Raw genomic sequence first — 18,944 nt, 5'->3', positions numbered from 1 at the left:
AAAGGAAATGAAAATCCAGAAAACAGAAATAGAAAAACAGATGGCTTCACTGGTGAATTCTATCAAATAGTTAAGTGAAGAAAGTACAACCACCTTGTACAAAATCCCTGCTAAGATAAGAGAACATAGTTCCCGGCATATTTTTTGAGGCAAAGAAGACAATAAACATACAATTACAGATCAAAATCACTCATTAACAAAGAAATCAAAAATCATCAGAAAATGCCAGCAGTGATTCTGACAATACATGGTAAGGATAGTACATTATGACCACGTGGGATTTACCCCAGGGATGCAAGGTTGGTTCAATACTAAAAAAGCAATCACTGTAGTACACACTACTAACAGACAGTGAGGGCAGATCACCTCAACAGACACAGAGAAAGTATTTGTCCACATGCAAAATCCATTCATGATTATTTAAAATAGTAAAATTTTTTTAAAAAGTTCAGCAAACTAGGAATTGAAGGAAACTTCTTCAATCTGAGAAGTGGCAACTACAAAAAACCGACAGCTAACACGAGACTTAAAAGTGTTTTCTTTCTAAGATCAAGAACAACGCGAGGATGTCTGCTGCTCTCAGAGCATAATACAACATTCTATTGGAGAGCCTAATCAGTGAAAGAAGGCTAGAAAAATAAAGAGCAGAAAGGTCAGAAAGGAAGAACTAAAGCTGGTCTTGCTTGCAGATGCTAAGACCGTAAAGCAAACAATCGTAAGGACACTACCCAAAACTCCAGGACCAAAGGGCCACCGCAGCAAGGCTACAGGTCCTCTGGAACATCTCCTGGCCTCTGCCCAGCCCCAGCACTGGTCCTCTCGGCTGCGGCCGCACCCACACTACCGTGCTTCCTCCAGCGCACCAAGCCCACTGCTACCCAGGGCCATTCCACTCGCCACAGCCCTGCACGGGCACCCCTCGCCTCACGGGCACCCTTGCCCCGGATGCTGGCCCAACTCCCCCTCTCGCCACTCAGGCTCTGCTCCCCATCACCTTCCTGGCTCAGTCCTGTCCCAGCCACGCCCTATCCCCAACGCTCTTCCTTCTTCCCAGCACTTTCCAATACCTGACGCTCTATTACACATTCATTTGGATACCTGTTTACTGTCTCTCCCACTAGGCTGCAAGCTCAGTAGGCAAAAATGTCATCCAGCTTGTTCATGTCACCAGCACTTAGGACAGAGTCTGACATATAGTGGGCAATCAGAAATGTGTGCTGAGCAAATGAGATCACAACGACAAACTCTTCAGCTATTAAAACAGTCACGGGCTTCACTGGTGGCGCAGTGGTTAAGAATCCGCCTGCCAATGCAGGGGACACGGGTTCGAGCCCTGGTCCGTGAAAATCCCACATGCTGTGGAGCAACTAAGCCCGTGCGCCACAACTACTGAGCCTGCGCTCTAGAGCCCGCGAGCCACAACTACTGAAGCCCGTGCACCTAGAGCCCGTGCTCCGCAACAAGAGAAGCCACACAATGAGAAGCCCGCGCACTGCAACGAAGAGTAGCCCCCGCTCACCGCGACTAGAGAAAGCCCACGCACAGCAACGAAGACCCAACACAGCCAAAAATAAATAAATTAAAAACAACAACAACACAGTCACTTGTATTATATTTAACACCCCCAAAAGCAGGGCTATGCACTGTCTGTGAACACAGCACATGCAGAGGAAACAACAGATGAGCAGGAAGTACACGCGCTGAATTCATGGTGGTAGCTGCCTCTGAAGAGAAGCAGAGAAACGCAACCAGGGGGCAGGGGGTCAACAGAACCTTTAACAACATCTGTGATGCTCCACTGTTCAGAAAAAGTCTGGAACCAAATACGACTCTTTTTTTAAAAAAGCTAACATTTATTAATTCTGGATAGCAGGGACAAAGGTGTCTGTTCTGTTCTTATTCTTTCTACTTTTCTGCATTTTTCAAATTTTTCTTATTTAAAAAAAAAAAAACCCAATTTCAAATTTTGTTGTATAGCTACAGTAATCAAGACCATGTGGCACTGGTGGAGGGACAGAGCAACAGAACAAAAGAGAAAAACCCCAGAAATAGAGCCACACAAATATGCCCAAATGATTTCTGACAAAGATGCAAAAGCAATTCCATGTTGGAAGCACTGTTTTTTCAATAAATGGTGCTGGAGCAACTGGACAGCTCCAGGCAAAACAAAGAACTTCAATCTAAACTTTACACCTTACACGACAGTCAACTCGGAGCATACAAATGCAAAACCAAGAGACAGCATAGGGGAGAAATCCTGGAGATGCAGAGCTTGGCAACGAGTTCTCAGACTTGACAGCAAAAGCAGGATTCAGGAAGGAAAAGTGATAGAATAGACTCCCTGAAGGTTAAAACTTTGGATCCACAACAGACCCTGTTCAGAGGCTGGAAGACAAGCTGCAGCCTGAGAGAAAACACTTGCAAACCACATCTGACAGTGGACTCATATCTACAATATAAAACGAGCTCTCAAAACTCAGCAACAAAAGACAATTCGAAAATAGGCAGAAGGCACAAAGAGACGTTTCTCCTATGGGGATGGGCAGGTGGAAATAAGCACGGTGTTAGCCTTTAGGGAAACACAAATGAAAACCCCAATGAGCTATCACTACACACCTGCTGCATGATCAAATGAAAACACAACACAAAATGCTGGCAAAGACTCAGAGAAACTCATCACGCTTTGTAATGGACTCAGCTTTGTCTCCCCAGAAGTCACGTGTTGAAGCTCTAACCCCCCCCAATGTGACTGTATCTGGAGAGAGGGCATTTAAGGAGATAAATAAAGTTAAAGCCCTGACCCAACAGGACTAGAGTCCTTAGAAGAAGAAGAGACACCAGAACAGCTGAGGGAAAAGACCTCACCAGAGACCCTGTCAGCACGTTGATCTCAGACTCCAAGCCTCCAAAATCATGAAAATGAATTTGTTATTTACACCACCTTGTCTGCAGTTTGTACAGCAGCCCGAGCACACTAAGACACTCACCAACTGCTGATGGGAATGTGAAAATAGCACAGCCGCTCTAGAAAACAGGTTGGTAGTTTTCTAAAAAACAAAACATGCAACTGCCATGTGACCCAGCACCTGGGCATTTATTCCAGAAAAATGAAAACACAGCCACACAAAAACCTGTACACGAATGTTTATAGCAGCTTTATTTCAAATAACCAAAAAACCTGGAACAACCCAGATGTCCCTCAGCGGGTGAATGGCTGAGCCAACCATGGTACGTCCGCACCACGGAGTGCTCTGCAGAAATAAAAATGAACTAGTTACAGACACAACAACCTGGATGGATCCCCAGACAACCATGCGGAGCGAAAAAAGCCAATTCCAAGAGGCTACACGACGTGTGATTTCATTTATACGCATTCTTCAAAGGACAAATTAGAGAGGAGGACAGATTAGTGCTTTCCAGGGGTCCAGGAGGGGCATCTGGCTGTGAAAGGCACGAGGGATCCTCGTGGGGATAGACACATCCAATCCTGGTTGTGATGGCAACTCCAGTTTTTCCAGATGCTGCCACAGGGGGAACGGGCAGTGTACGCAGACCTCTCTGCATCTTTTCTTACAACTGCACAAGTCTACGATGACCTCAAAATTAAAAGTTTACGTAAAAATAGTAACACTAGCGTATAAAACGCACGAAGGAATGCCATGTTGGGCACTGCTAAGACAGTGCCCTACGCAGTCATTACCGTGAATGTTCTGGAATCGGGAAATGGCTGACCTCCTCTTCCCCACATATGGGGGGGGTGCGCGCACGTGTGTGTGTGTGTGCGCGTGTGTGTACGTGTGTGTGTATTATATAAAAACAGGACTCAGATCCAGAATAATAAGAAACTCCCACAACTCCTGTCCAATAAAAAATGGAAAAAAGATTTTAACAAACAGTTCACACATAGGAAAGATACACGACTGGCTAACAAGCGGGTGAAAAGGTGTTGGACAGTATCACGGGGAAAATGCAGATTCGACCACTGCACCCTCTCGAGAACGGGTATAACCACAACGATAGGCGCTCCTGAGCTGGTGGGGCGGAAGCTGGTGCAGCCACGGTGGAGAGGGTTTGGCCGTTTCATCTGAAGCTAACCCTACATCCAACCTAAAAGCCCGCACTCCACTCCTGGGCATTTTACCCAAGAGAAAGGAAAACATACAGAAACCTCATAAAAAATGTTGCTGGTAGCTTTATTCACAATAGCCCCAAATGGGAACACCCAAAGGTCCGTGGCAGGCGAGGCACAGCAAACTGCAGCAGAAAAGGGAACCGCACTTCAAAACCATGAAGCCGCCGGTGAGAGCACCCGGGCGCGACACCAGAGACACGCTGTCCCAGAAGAGGGGACTCAGAGCCAGCGAGCGCCTGGCCGGGAGGGTGACTGGGGCCCAGAGGCTTTCTGGGCTGACAACCTTCTGCACAGGCATCTGCTACACAGGTGCGTGCACTTGTCAAAGCACCTAAAGTCTGCTTCACCCCAGGTGAATGATGCAATTCACATTATTTTTAATAAAAGAAAACAGGCACAGCATGTGACCATGCAATTCCTGAAGGGAGCCAGCACGGCTAACAGGCACTGAAACAAGCTCAGACTCACCCATTAGAGAAGTGCAAACCAACAGAACCAGACACCACTTTTATCCACTACAGTGAGGACGATGTGGGGAGGCTGGAGTCCGGCAGGGCCTCCGAGGGGGCCGGTGATGGCCCCTCCCACGGCGCAGGGTCGCAGACAGGGGCGGGGTGAGGTGGGGCGTGGCGGGCAGGACAGCGAGCACAGGCCAGGGGGTGCAGCAGCATGGGAAGCAGGTCGGCTGATCTTAACACGTTTTCTCTCAGCATTGTTGGTAAGAAGCAGACACTCCTACGGAGCAGAATTCCAGGAGCTCCACTGCACACACGTGATCACTACCTACCCTACAGAGAGACGCCTGCCCATGCAGACGGCAGGCGGTGTCTCTGGAGGCCAGAGGGAGGAAGGAGAGCGCCCCCCCGCAGGGAGATGTCCCCTCCCCAGGAACCTCCCCGGAAGACACCCCCTAAGTGTCCGTTCCCAGGGCCACCTCCCCAGTGTCCCGCTCCAGGCGCTCATGCGCCAGCAGACAGACGTGCACTGGAGAAGTACCGCAGGCCTGGCACCACAGGTGCCCAGCGGGCAGGGCAAAGCCAGTGGCGGCCTCCACGCTCGGCTCCCACCTGGCCCCCCAGCGGCACCGCTCCAGCAGCTTCTTTTACCTTGATTTCCTCTGGACACCTATCCCTCCGGGACACACCTAAGACGACCCAGGCCATTCCTGGGACCATAGCCTCCCTGGAGCTCCCGCCCGACTCCACCATCACCCCCCGGGGGCACTGGCAAGCTCCCGACGGCCCCGACCTCAGCACCGCCATGACCACAATCCACATGAAGCACCAGGGACTGTGCCCCGCAAGTAGCCAGGACCCCATAAGTACTGCTCTGGTGATTACTACTGCTTTATGCTGGGTGCTATCACCACGGTTAAAGGCTGACCTTAAAGCTGCCAACGTGCCAGTGAAGGGTCGGGTGGGCCAGCTGAGAGGGCGATCACTCAGGCACAAGACGTGGGCCACCTCGTCCCGATGGCCACAACCGGCCACCGAGCCTAAGCCCCTGCTGCAAAGATCCTGGTTATCTGTGCTCTGCAGTGTCCGAAGAGGAAAGGTCCCCTCGGAACCCTCCCTGGCAGAGAAGAGCGCACCTCACGAGAGTGAGTCCACAGAGCAAAGCAGCCCTACAGAGCTGGGCTGCCCGAGGGACCAAATGCTCCTAAGCAGTAGCGATCCATCCCCGTCATCCTTTCTGGCAGAAGGAAGCATGAGCATGCAGAACCCAAAACAAGAAGAAACGCAGAACGCATCCTGAAGTCCACTTGGACTGGGCATCTCTGACGTTGTGGGGACTCCCAGCAATTTGCTTTAAAAAAGTGAAAATTTAGAACAAATTTTGAAAAGATTAGAAAGCTATCTGGATCACCCAACCCACAGTTCTGCCCAACAACCCATTTCAGACAAGTGCAAATTCCAAAAAGCTATGAAAACCAATGTTTTTTCCCTAAATCATTTGATAGCAAAACCTGATCTATTATAAACTCATCTGGGGCAACACCTGACATGAACTGATGGGAGGCTATTTGAAGACTTAATTATCCCACAGTGAGGATGCTTACTTACTTAATTACAGATATAGTAACACACTTGATTATGCGACACTTTCCCAACTCCCGCGGCAGTATCCCAGGACACACAGGATACACACTAGCTTTCTAAAACGTGAAGAATTCCGGAATTGTCAACATAGGCACCCAAGGGTTTTGGGTTTGGGACCTTCCCCATATTTATGCAAGACAGCCTGATTTCCCACAGCCTATGTTCTAAGGCTGCTATTTTATGTGAACGACTTCATACAGGTTTCTTACCATTCCAGTTCAGAAAAAGGCTTCACGAGCTTTAGAAGCTGTGAGCCGCCAGTTCAGTTTAAGGGGAGGAAATCTACAGTTCCTAATCGCAGTGGTGACTTTCAGCTCCTGACGTGCCCGGAAAGCAAAGGTAACAGGTGCTCTGCACAGCCACAGCGGCTGCTCCCCTCTCCTTGTTCTTCATCCTGGGTGTTAAGCCACAGGCAAGAGCTGCCTTCTCTCCGTGACCCACCTCCCATCCCACCCCTCCTCCCCCTGGCCCTGCCACTGCACCCAGCAGGGGTGCGTCCTCACCCTCCCACCTCAGCTGGGCCCACTGTCTGTCCACCCAGAGGATCCCCTGCGCTGCGTTGTCCTTTGGTCATCAAAGCCTGTGTCTTATTTGAACTTCCACGAGGCAGAAACCATGTACCGTCCACTGTAAATTTCTTAAAAGAATCAAAATACTTGCCTGGTATTTTCAGAATAAATGAATTGATCTGGGGGAACTCTCATTACTAGAGATACTGGCCCCTACCTCTGAAAGAAGAGCCTGAGGTTTTCTCACTAAATCACACCCCAAATCTCTTTGTTGCTGACAGTGGAGGAAAAGTGTGTTATGATGCTAAGGCCAGAACATCACCTCAGGCCTTTAGGAATGAGGGCACCAGAACAGTCAGCCAGTTTCCCACCTCCAACGGAGCACAAAGAGCAGCACGAGTGCTAATGCAGGGGACACAGCTCTGCCTCAGCACCAGCCCCAAAGCCAACTGTGTTCAGCTGGTAAGCACCAAGGCTAGGGAAATCTGCCATGCCAGACAAAACAGAAAAACCCAGATGAGGAACTAGGACTGCGCCAACACTGGTGATAAATTCTGGGTGAAGAAGGGAGAGGACGTCCAGGAAGCTAGAGAGAGCACGGGGAAACACAGCCGACTAAAGATGGACCAGCCCAGCCTGCAAGGTTCTGTTCCGATCACACCTGTTGGCTCAGCTTGCAGTAACTTCCGTGGGATCTCACACAGAGATCGGGGAGCGGGACGCTCAGGTGGTAAGAGAGGGAAGCCCGGCTACCGGACACTGCGCTGTCTGTGCCAACACCCAAGGAGGGGAGGACTGCGGTCACCCACGCCGGAGTTCCTGTCACCCGAGGAGGGCCAGCCCTACGTCCACTGCCCCACTACCGCCCTCCATGCGAGGGAAGGGCCACGACTTAGACCCACGCCGCCGCACCGCCCGCCTCCGGACTCCAGTCTTCAGCCGTGCGGGGCCCCCTCGCTCCGCCCCTACTGTGGCCCCTCGCGCCAGGCCCCGCCTGCCCACCATTCCTTCCCGCCGCCACAGCCTCCGCTCCGGCCGCGGGTCAGCCCACACCTGCCGCCAAGACTACCTTGCCCCGGCCTGACCCCAAGCCTCCGACAAGGAAGTGCCCAAACCTAGGCCGGCCTCACCCTCAGCAGTGGCCTCCCGGCCGGCCGTGACCCTCGCCGCCGCGGCCATCCTCCCCCGGCCCTGACCCTCCCCCGGCCGGGTCCATGCCACCGGCCCCGGCTTCACCTTCGGCCAGGACCCGCCGCACCCGCAGCCGCAGCTCGCCCATCTCCACCGTCTGCCCCACGAAATCAGTCTGGTCGCGGCCGGCAGCACCACCCAGGGAGCCCGGGCCGGCCAGGAAGTCGAGCGCAGACTGCAGCAGCGACATGGTGCCGTCCCGCGACGGGCGCCGGACAGAGGGCTCGGGGTCCAGCCGCGTCCGGGTCCACTCGGCAACCGCCGGCCGCGAACCGGACCAACTTCCGCCCGACGCCGCGACGCAGGGGCGGGAGCGCGTCGCCGCCCGGAAGAGCGCCGGCGCCTCACTTCCGCCGCGCCAGCGGCCACGCATGCGCAGGTCGGGGTGCGGGGGGGGGTGGGGGGGGTTGCTGCGCGTGCGCGGTGCTGCCGGCCTCGGAAAGGATTTCGGGTGTCGCGCTAGCAGAGGGCTGCCCACGGGTGGTCTGGCCCCCGGCGCGGCGCTCAACCGTCCCCACGTGGCCGTTTCCGCGGAGGCTGGTGCTCGGGGGCTCCCGGGGCTGGGCCGCACGGCGGGAGGAGCGGGTCGTGTGCGCGGAGCGCCCGGGGTCCCGCAGTGTCCGTCTTTTTAACGAGTTGGTTGCTATTAAAAGACTGAAGAGCTTAATTTTAGAAACCGAGTTTTGTAGCTTCTGTAGAAAAGTCAGATCTGGCAGCATTGGACCCAGAATACCGCGTGTCCCCCATCACCTAGAGCTGCCCCCTCAGGTAAGACACCACCACTCGCCTGACCCCTTGGCTCGCTTGTGTGCCCGGCTGCTTCCTGTAGGTCCTGGTGTAGAGCGTTCATCCCCAAACTGAGAACTGGAGCTGAAAGCCCTAGGCAGCATCTTAACCCGCCTAGAATTTCAAGCTACTAAAAATCTCTTTCCAGACGGGCTAACGTGCGTTATCCTTATAATAAAGCAGCTGCGTTCATGCAGTGCTTTACTGCTTGCCGTATCCTTTTATAAGTGTTCGCCTTAATGATCCTCGATTATCTTGGAGAACGCACAGTATAGTTAATCCCGCACCCCACACCCCGCCTTTGGGTGCAAAATGTGCTCAGCAGTGTCATTACCTGGCCAGGTGGCCAGGGTCTTGTTGATACAGCTAGTGGTACAGCTAGAAGTCCACACAAGTTACGTGGCTTTTTCAGCCGGTGTGTTCGTCTGGTAAATGGAATACAAGGACTGGGGGCTCAGGAAAGAGCCCAGGCTGTATTTGGTTGTCCCTAGCATGTAGGTGGCAGTTGACTTGAAGAGCGCACCAAGGGGACACCGTAGTTAGAAAGACGGTACAGTCTTCAGAGGCGAGCAGCAGCCAGGGAAGCAGGAATAAAACTAAGAGAGCTTTATGTCACCGGGCCAAAGAAAGATGTTGGGGGGGGGGGTGGTAATTAAAAGTGTGAAATGTCATTTAAAAGTAGGAAAAGTAGTAAAAGATGTATGTTGGATTTAGCAACAATGAGATCTTCGGTGACCTTGCCAAGAATAAATTGTTTCATTGGAAACTCTCCATTACCCTGAGTGGAAGAATAAAGAAATGGAGAGAGAGATGGTAAGTGGAGATAACTCAGTGAGTTTGGCTATGGAGAAGAAAGTGTGGGAGCTAGAGTTACGATGGATGTCGAGAGGTTGCAGGATGGGAGATGGCTGAGCAGCCTCCAGCTGATGGGGGGGGGGGCAGTCAGTGTCTGCTGGGAAAGAAGGGACAGGTGCAAAGTGGTCCCCTAGAAGGTAGGAGGGAATGCCATCCAGAGCATAGGGAAGTGTTCACTTTGGATGTAAGAAAATCACTTTTCATCGTAAAAGGAACGGAGGTAGGTGGGTTGTAGTTGTAACTTTATGTGTTTATTGGACTGCAAGCAAAGGAATTCTCTGTTTTCTTCTGTTTTCACTGTGAATAAGGAGAAGAAAACACCTCCCGAAAATGGGAAGGGAGGTAAGAAAGCTAAGATTTGAGCAGTGTGGAAAAGATCTAAAATAGCTTTTGTGGAAAACCTAGTGAATAACTCACTAGAAAGCATGATGTAGTCCAGGGCTCATTTGAGTTTGGAGGCTATGGATTTATTCTGGTATGACCTACAGTTGGGTGGAGATTTTTAATAGTGTAATTACTTTGGAGACAAGAGTCTATTCAGACTTTGTATTTCGTACTGATGGAGCACTTTTTATACTGACACTGCACTAGGTGTTATAATAACACCATCTTAATCCAGATCTGTGTCTCCAGAACACACTTCCCTCCTGAACTCTTAGATATTAGTTCTTAGGTATCTCTCATATACATGAGATAGCTCATGTATACATGTCATATATATATGTCTAAAACTGAATTTATAGTCTTCATCGCCATATATACATGTCTAAAACTGAATTTATAGTCTTCATCGCCAAACCTGTCCCTTTGTAGTAAATTTCATAACAAAAGACTATAATCAGAAATTAAGAAGATTATTTTATAATGATGAAAGCGTAAATTCATGAAAAGACATAACAGTCCTAAACAGTTCTGCCCCTGGTAATAAAGCTTTTAAATACATGAAGCAAAAACTAGCAGTAGTGCAAGGAGAGATAGACAAACCCACAATTGTAGTTGGAGATTTCAATACTTCTTTCTCAGATAATGATAGAACAAATACCCAGAAAATGACCAAGCGTATGGTAGAGTTGAGTGACACCAGCAACTTGATTTAATGGACATTTGTAGAATACACGTTATCAAATATATAAACAACATTTACCAAGATGAATCATATTCTGGGCAAATATGTTTTCTGACCACAATGGAATTAAGCTAGATATCAATAGCATATATCTGGAAAATCATCCAAATAATTTGAAAACTGACTGACTCACTTTTAAATTACCCATAGGTCAAAGGAGAAATCAAAAGGGAAATTAAAATTTTGAACTAAATGAAAATGCAGCATTTCACAATTTGTGGCTAAAACACTACTAGAAGATAGGTCTCAAGTCATTCATCTTAATAAACTAGAAAAATAAGAGCAAATGAAACTCTAAGTACAAAAAGGGAAATAATAAATATCAGCAGAAATCAATGAAATAGAAGACAAAAACAATAGAGAAAATCAATGAAACCAAAAGCTGAGTCTTTGAGAAGATAAATAAAATAGAGAAATTTCTGGCCAGGTTGAACAAGGAAAAAAAAGGTTAACAATATCATGAATGAAGGTGATGACATCATTGCTAAAAGGGTAATCGGAAAACATGAACAACTTTATGCCAATAAATTCAACGACTTGTACTAAAGGAACAAATTCCTTGGAAGACAATACCAAAACTCGCTCCAGAAGAAGTAGATAACCTAGATAGCTCTATAACTATTAAAGCATTGAATTTGTAGTTAAAAACTTTTCCTAAAAGAAAATTCCATACCTAGATGGCTTTACTGGGAATTCTACCAAACTAAAGAAGAAATAATACCAATTCTATATAGATTCTTAAAATTGAAAGAAGGAAATATGAATGCCAGCTCATTCTATAAGGATAGCATTATTCTAATGCCGAACGTTGACATAGGCATTACAAGAAAAGAAAACTGCAGACTAATGTTCCTCATGACAAAGATATAAAAATTCTTTTAAAACATTTTTTAGCAAACTGAATCCAATACTATATAAAAAGGATAATACAACATAACCAAGTGAGGTTCGTCTTAGGAATGCAAGTTGGCTTAGTATTAAAAAATGGATCAATGTAATTTACAGTATTACAGTGAAAAAGAAAACCAAATGGGTCATCTCAATAGACATAGAAAAAGCATTTGATGGGGACGTCCCTGGTGGTCCAGTGGTTGACTCCACACTACCACTCCAGGGAGCACAGGTTTGATCCCTGATGGGGTAACTAAGATCCCACATGCCGCGTGGCACAGCCGGAAAAAAAAACTAAAAAAAAGAAAAAGCATTTGACAAAATCCAGCATCCATTCCCTGATTAAAAAAACAAAAACAAAAAACTGTCAGCAAACTAGGAATAAAATGAAAACGTCCTCAACATAATAAGGGCATCTATGAAAAACCTATAGCTGACCTATGGAATGATGAAAGACTGGATGTTTTTTTTCCCTCCAAGATTGGGAACAAGTATCTGGTCTCACCATTTCTATTCAACATTGTACTAGAAATTCTAGCCAATGTAATGAGGCAAGAAAAAGAAATTAAAAGCTTCCATATTGAAAAGGAATAAGGAAGATTGTTTATTTGACGATCACATGATCATCCATGTCAGAGTTTCCCAACCTTGGCACTACTGACATTGTGGACCAGATAATTCCTCATTGGAGTGGAGGGGTGGTGTTTCCAGTGCACTGTAGGATGTTTAGCAGCACCCCTACCTCTGCCCCCTGGATACTAGTACACACACCACTTGTCACAACCAAAAATGTCTCCAGGAGGGACTCCCCTGGTGGTTCAGTGGTTAAGACGTTGCCTTCTAATGCAGGGGGTGAGGGTTCGATCCCTGGTCGGGGAGCTAAGATCCCACATGACTCGCAGCCAAAAAACCAAAACATAAAACAGAAGCAATATTGGAACAAACTTAATAGACTTTAAAAATGGTGCACATCAAAAAAATCTTAGGAAAAATAATGTCTCCAGGCATTGCAAATGTCCCTTGAGGGGCAAAATTGCCCTCAGTTGAGAATCATTGTTCTCGGTAAAAAATCCATGGAAACTACAGAAAGAGCTACTAGAACTAGTGACTTTAGCAAGGTTGCAGGATACAAGGTTAATATGCAAAATAAATTAAAAGTTATTGCATGTTTCTAAATAACTAGCAACAAATATTGTAAGTTGAAATTAGAAAAAAAACACTATTTACAAGAGCATCAAAAGATACCAAATCTTTCGGATAAATCTGAAATAGATGTGCAAGAATTATAACTGAAAACTAAAAAGGTTTGCTCAGAGACACTAAAGACCTTAATAAGTGGAAAGATACACAGTATTCATTAATTTAGAAAATTCAGGATCGTTAGGGCCTCAAATTAATCTATAGATTCAATGCCATTCCAATTAAAATCCCAGCAGACTTTTATTTTAATGGACACACTGATTTTAAAATTCATTTGGAACTGCAAAAGAGCGAGAATAGCCAAAGCAAGTTTGAACAAGGACAGATTTTTATGACTTACACTATCTAATTTCAGTAATCCAAATAGTACTCCAAATAGTGCTCCAAATAGTGTGGTGTTGGTATAAAGATATATAAGTAGATCAATGGAACAGAATAAAAAGTCCAGAAATTGGCCCATGAGTATAAATATGTTCAGTTGATTCTGAATAAGGAATAAAGGTAATTGGAGAAAGGATAGTCTTTTCAACAAACGATGCTGGAAGAATTGGATATCCATATGTTTAAAAAAAGAATGTTAATCCATACATTGCATCATATATGAAAAAAACCCATAAAACTTCTAGAAAACAATCTGAGAATTTCCAATATGGCACCAAAGTACAATGCATAAAAAATAGATAAACGGGCTTCCCTGGTGGCACAGTGGTTGAGAATCCGCCTGCCAATGCAGGGGACACGGGTTCCAGCCCTGGTCCAGGAAGATCCCACGTGCCGCGGAGCAACTAAGGCTGTGAGCCACAGCTACTGAGCCTGCATGCTGCAACTACTGAAGCCTGTGCGCCCGTGGTCCACAGCAAGAGAAGCCACTGCAATGAGAAGCCTGCGCACTGCAACAAAGAGTAGCCCCCACTCGCCGCAACTAGAGAAAGCCTGCATACAGCAACAAAGACCCAACACAGCCAAAAATAAATAAATAAAATAAATAAATTTAAAAATATAGATAAACAGGACTTCATCAAACTTAAGAACTTCAAAATACATTGTTGCAGATGTGCTTCAGTAGGTGAATGGATAAACTGTGGTGCATCTATAAAATGGAGTATTATTCAGTAATAAATAGAAATGAGCTACAAGCCGCAGAAAGACACAGAGGACCTTAGAAGCACATCACCAAGTGAGAGAAGCCAGTCTGAAAACGACACATACTGTTAGATTCCAACTGCATGACATTCTGGAAAAGGCAAGATTGGAGACAGTGGAAAGGTCCATGGTTGCTAGGGGTTTCGGGGGGGAGGGAGGGATGAATAGGGGGAGCACAGGGGATTTTTAGGGCTGTGAAATCATTTTGTGTGGTGCTATAGTGGTGAATGCAAGTCATGCATTTGTCAACACCCATAGAACTACAACACAATGGTGTGTCAGTGTGTCGGTGTTGGCTCATTGACTGTGCCACACTAATGTAAGATGTTAATGGTGGGGGAAGGGGGGGGAATGAACGGGTATATGGGAGTTCTCTGTACTTTCCCTTCGATTATTCTGCAGACCTAAAACTGCTAAAAAAAAGTCTGTTGATTTAAATATATATGTGTGTGTATATATATACACAAATATATAAACATATATATTTTTTTAACATGTTGAGAGAATGAAAAGACAGCCCATACTGGGAGAAAATATCTGATAATGGACTTGTATACGGAATATAATACATAATATATATTTATATATATGTATGTATGTAAAGAAAAGTACACAATCCCTGCATAATCTTCCCAATAATTTCCACACTCCTGAAGGAGCTTACAAGGCTCTTTGTGATTTAGTCCTGCCTTATACTTCAGGTACACCTCCCAATTTGAGCCTGTGCTCCAGCCTTATCAAACTCCTTGCACTTTGATGCACACCGAGCTCTCACTATTAGACACACACACATACACACAGAGTCATTATTTGTCTTTCAATAATCCTCACATCATTATTTGAGAATTAGAAGAAACAGGACATATAAAGTACTTGGAACAATGCTTAGTACTTAGTAAATGTTGGACAGATGTCGCATATTGTTCTTACTGTCATTTTGTCATAAATATCTCCAGACAGCACTCTGGCATTTCCCATTCTGAGCTTTCCCAGACTGAGCCCGCCCAGGACACCTCTGCCCCACCGCACCCTGAGGCGTAGCCAGCACCCTGGGTGATACTCTGCAGGGTCACGTGCCTTCAGTTACCTCCTCTCTGTTACAGGAATTTTCAACTTCTCCCTCTTCCTGCCGTCGGAATTTAAAAATTCTTCAGTCTCTTCCATCTTAAGAAAAATCATTTCTCAACTCCACTCTCCTCTGCCTTCAGTCTTATGTTCTTTCCTTCATCACCATGAGCCTTAAAAACTTGTGTGTGATGAAGGTTAGGTGTAGCTGACATGTTTTTGAACACTTATGTGCCAGGTGCTTTTTTTTTTAGCCGTGTAAAATGCACATAACAAAATTTACCGTCTTAGCCCTTTTTGAGTGCACAGTTCAGTGGCATTAAGTACATTCACATTGCTGTGCGGCCGTCACCATCATCCGTCCACAGAACTCTTCATCTTGCAAAGCTGAAACTCTGGTCCTATTAAGCAGTAACTCCCACCTCTCCCCCAGCTCCTGCCAACCACCCTTCTACTTTCTTTCTTTATGAATTTGACTCCTCTAGGGACCTCATGTAAGTGGGATCGTACAGTATTTATCCTTTTGTGACTGGCTTATTTCACTTAGCATAGTGTCCTCAAGATTCAACCATGTCATAACATGTGAGAATTTCTTTCCTTTTTAAGGTTGGTTAATATTCCATTGTAGATGCAGATGCCACATTTTGTTCAGATGTTCATCTGTAGATGAGCACTGGGGTTGCTTCCACCTCTTGGCTATTGCAGACAATGCTGCTGTGATCATTGGTGTACAAATATCTCTTCGAGTTTCTGCTTTCCATTACTTTGAGTATATACCCAGAAGTGGAATTGCTGGATCCTATGTTAATTCTCTGCTTAATTTTTTGAGGAACCTCCATACTGTTTTCCACAGCAGCCGTGCCATTTACATTCCCGCCCAGCAGTGCACAAAGGTTCCGTTTTCTCCACATCCTCACCAAGAGTTGCTGTTGTCCATCATTTATTTGTATTATGGCGTTCCTGGAGGGTGACTGTCTCGTGGTTTTGATTTGCTTTTCCCTGACGCAACCCAATAATGTTGAACATCTTTTCATGTGCTTATTGGCTACTAGAATATCTTCTTTGGAGAAATGTCTTTTCACATCCTTTGCCCATTTTTTGAATTCGGTTGTCTTTTTACTGTTGAGTTGTAAGAGTTCTGTATATATTTTGGATGCTAGAGTCTTACTAGATACATGATTTGCAAATATTTTCTCCTATTCTATGGATTGTCTTTCACTTTCTTAATAGCATCCTTTGAAGCACAAAAGTTAAAATTTTGACGAACTCCAATTTATTTTTTGTTGTTGCTTGTGCTTTTGGTGTCATATTTAAGAACTCTTTGCCAAATGTGAGGCCACGAAGATTTTCTCCAGTGTTTTAGCTCTTACATTTAGGTCTTTGATCCATTTTTAGTTAATTTTTGTATGTGGCATGAGGTAATATCCAAATTCATTCTTTCGCATGTGGATATCCAGTTGTCCCAGCAATATTTGTTGAAAAGACTATTCTTTCCCCATTGAATGGCTTTGACACCCTATTGCAAATCAGTTAACCGTAAATATAGTGGTTTACTTCTGAACTCTCAATTCTCTTCCATTGATCTATATATCTGTCTTTACGCCAATACTGCACTGACTTGATTACCATAGCTTTGCACTAAGTTTTGAAATTGAGAAGTGTGAGTCCTCAGCTTTGTTCTTTTTCAAGACTATTTTGGCTACTCCTTAAATAGCCAGGGGTTCCTTAAATTTCCGTATGAATTTTAGAGTCAGCTTGTAAATTTCTACATGGAAGGCAGCTGGAATTTTAATAGGGATTGCATTGAATATGTAGATCAATTTGGGAAGTATTGTCATGTTAACAATATTAAATTTTCTAATCCATGAATAGAGGATGTCTTTTCACTCTTTCAACAATGTTTTGTGCTCCTTTTTTTAAAGATTATTTATTATTTATTTATTTATTTATTTATTTATTTATTTATTTATTTTTGGCTGCATCAGGTCTTAGTTGCGGCATGTGGGATCTTCGTTGAGGCACGCAGGATATTTCCTTGTGGTGCACAGGCTCTTCGTTGTGGTGCACGGGCTTCTCTCTAGTTGTGGCATGTGGGTTTTCTCCTCTCTAGTTGTGGCGTGCAGGCTCCAGGGCACGTGGGCTCTGTAGTTGTGGCACGTGGGTTCCAGAGCGTGTGGGCTCTGTAGTTTGTGGCACACGGGCTCTAGTTGAGGCGCGCGAGCTCAGTAGTTGTGGCACGCAAGCTTAGTTGCCCCGTGGCATGTGGGATCTTAGTTCCCTGACCAGGGATCGAACCCGCGTCCCCTGCATTGTAAGGCGGATTCTTTTTCACTGGACCACCAGGGGAGTCCCTGTACTCCTTTGTTAAATTTGTTCCTAAGTATTTTTGATGCTATTATAAATGTAATTGTTTTCTTAAATTTATTCTCAGATTGGTTATTGCTAGTAAATAGCAATGCAGTTGTTCTGTATATTGATCTTAACTCATTTATTAGTTCTAATAGTTTTCTTGTGTGGATTCCTTAGGATTTTCTATATACAGAATCACATCATCTGCAAATAGAGATAGTTTTACTTCTTTCTTTCCAGGCTATATGCCTTCTGTTTCATTGTCTTGCATAGTTGCCATGGGTAGAACCCCGAGCAGTGTTGAATAGATGTGCTGAGAGCAGACATCCTCGTCTTGTCACTGATCTGAGGGGGGTAGTTTTCAGTCTTTCACCATTGAGTGCGATATTAGCCCTTTATCAGGTTGAGGAAATTTCCTTCCATTCCTATTTTGTTGAATAGTTTTTATCACGAAGAGGTGTTAGATTTTGTCAAATGCTTTTTCTGCATTTATTAAGATGATAGTTTTTGTCTTTTTTCTATTGATATGGTGTGTTCCAGTAATTGATTTTTTAATTTTAAACCAACCTTGCGTTCCTGGAATAAATCCCACTTAGCATGGTATATAATTCTTTCTATATGTTGCAGAATCCATTTGTTAACATTTTGTTGAGGATTTTTATGTCTATATTTGATATTTACTGACTTTTTAAGAATAAAATTTAATTGAAAGAAACTTAAACATACAAAAAGTGTAGAAAGCAATATAATGGACATCTGTTTCCCCAGATTAACCCATGCCTAAAGAAACACATTACCTTTTGTCTTATTTTTGTCAGGATGGTCTTCTTTTCCCTTCGCCCCCTCCGCCTGCTCTTCTCGGCTCCTCTCTCTCCCTCCCTTCTGTAAAGTATTAAGTTTAGGGACTCCCCTGGTGCTCCAGCGGTTAAGAATCTGCCTTCCAATGCAGGGGACGCGGGTTCGATCCCCGGTCAGGGAACTAAGATCCCACATGCCACGGGACAACGAAGCCGGAGCGCTCTAGAGCCTGTGTGCCACAACTACTGAGCCCACGTGCCACAACTAGAGAGCCTGCACGCTGCAATGAGAGATCCCTCATGCCGCAGCTAAGACCTGACGCAGCCAAATAAATAAATAAATAAATATTTTTTTAAAAATTAAAAGAAAAAAGTATTAAGTTTAGTGCTGGCCAAGATGAGGAAGCCCCCTTCCGGCTACCTCTCCCGCTGATTACAGGTAAAAACTCTGGACAAAATATTAAAAGAAAAAGTATGCAAAAGGCAATAGGTTGGAAAGGGCAGTCAAAACTTGAATCAGTGACCACACGTGTGAGTTTTCCATTTTTTCACTCTTCCTCCTCGTGGCTTTGACCCTAGGCCAGTTCCCAGTTGTGGGCCTGGGCAGTGAGGGCTGCTGTACCCCGTCTTTCTGCCTGTAGCGACTATGAAGGGGGCCCCAACAAGCAGGATTATGTGAGTGAGAGGCAAAGGAACTAGAATAATCCAAACAGTTTTGGAAAAAAAACAAAGTTGGAGGACTCTAGCAGATATCAAGACTTACTATGAAGCTGTAATCAAGGCAGTGTGAAACTGGCAAAG

The 18,944-nt window shown here is 45.5% G+C and overlaps 2 protein-coding genes across 3 annotated transcripts in view; one reads left to right on the top strand and one right to left on the bottom strand.

Moving 5' to 3' along the window:
• The window catches only part of GAK (cyclin G associated kinase), a 59,050-nt gene extending 50,826 nt beyond the window's left edge, over positions 1–8,224 (bottom strand). Inside the window, exon 1 of the mRNA XM_059923803.1 lies at positions 7,977–8,224. Coding sequence (XP_059779786.1) covers positions 7,977–8,121 — 145 coding nt within the window. The 5' untranslated portion in view covers positions 8,122–8,224. The remainder of the gene's footprint in view (positions 1–7,976) is intronic.
• Positions 8,225–8,353: 129 nt separating this feature from the next.
• TMEM175 (transmembrane protein 175) overlaps positions 8,354–18,944 on the top strand; it is a 26,879-nt gene continuing 16,288 nt past the window's right edge. The window contains exons 1-2 of one of the 2 annotated variants that reach the window (XM_059923799.1): positions 8,354–8,699; positions 9,432–9,530. The gene's annotated coding sequence lies outside the window, so the exon portion shown is untranslated. The remainder of the gene's footprint in view (positions 8,700–9,431; positions 9,531–18,944) is intronic. The other variant, XM_059923798.1, reaches the window with a different exon arrangement.

This window comes from Balaenoptera ricei, chromosome 5, assembly GCF_028023285.1.
Source record: "Balaenoptera ricei isolate mBalRic1 chromosome 5, mBalRic1.hap2, whole genome shotgun sequence".
NCBI lineage: Eukaryota > Metazoa > Chordata > Mammalia > Artiodactyla > Balaenopteridae > Balaenoptera > Balaenoptera ricei.
The sequence above is the reverse complement of the archived record's forward strand: the minus strand, read 5'-3'. Positions and strand labels throughout refer to the sequence as shown.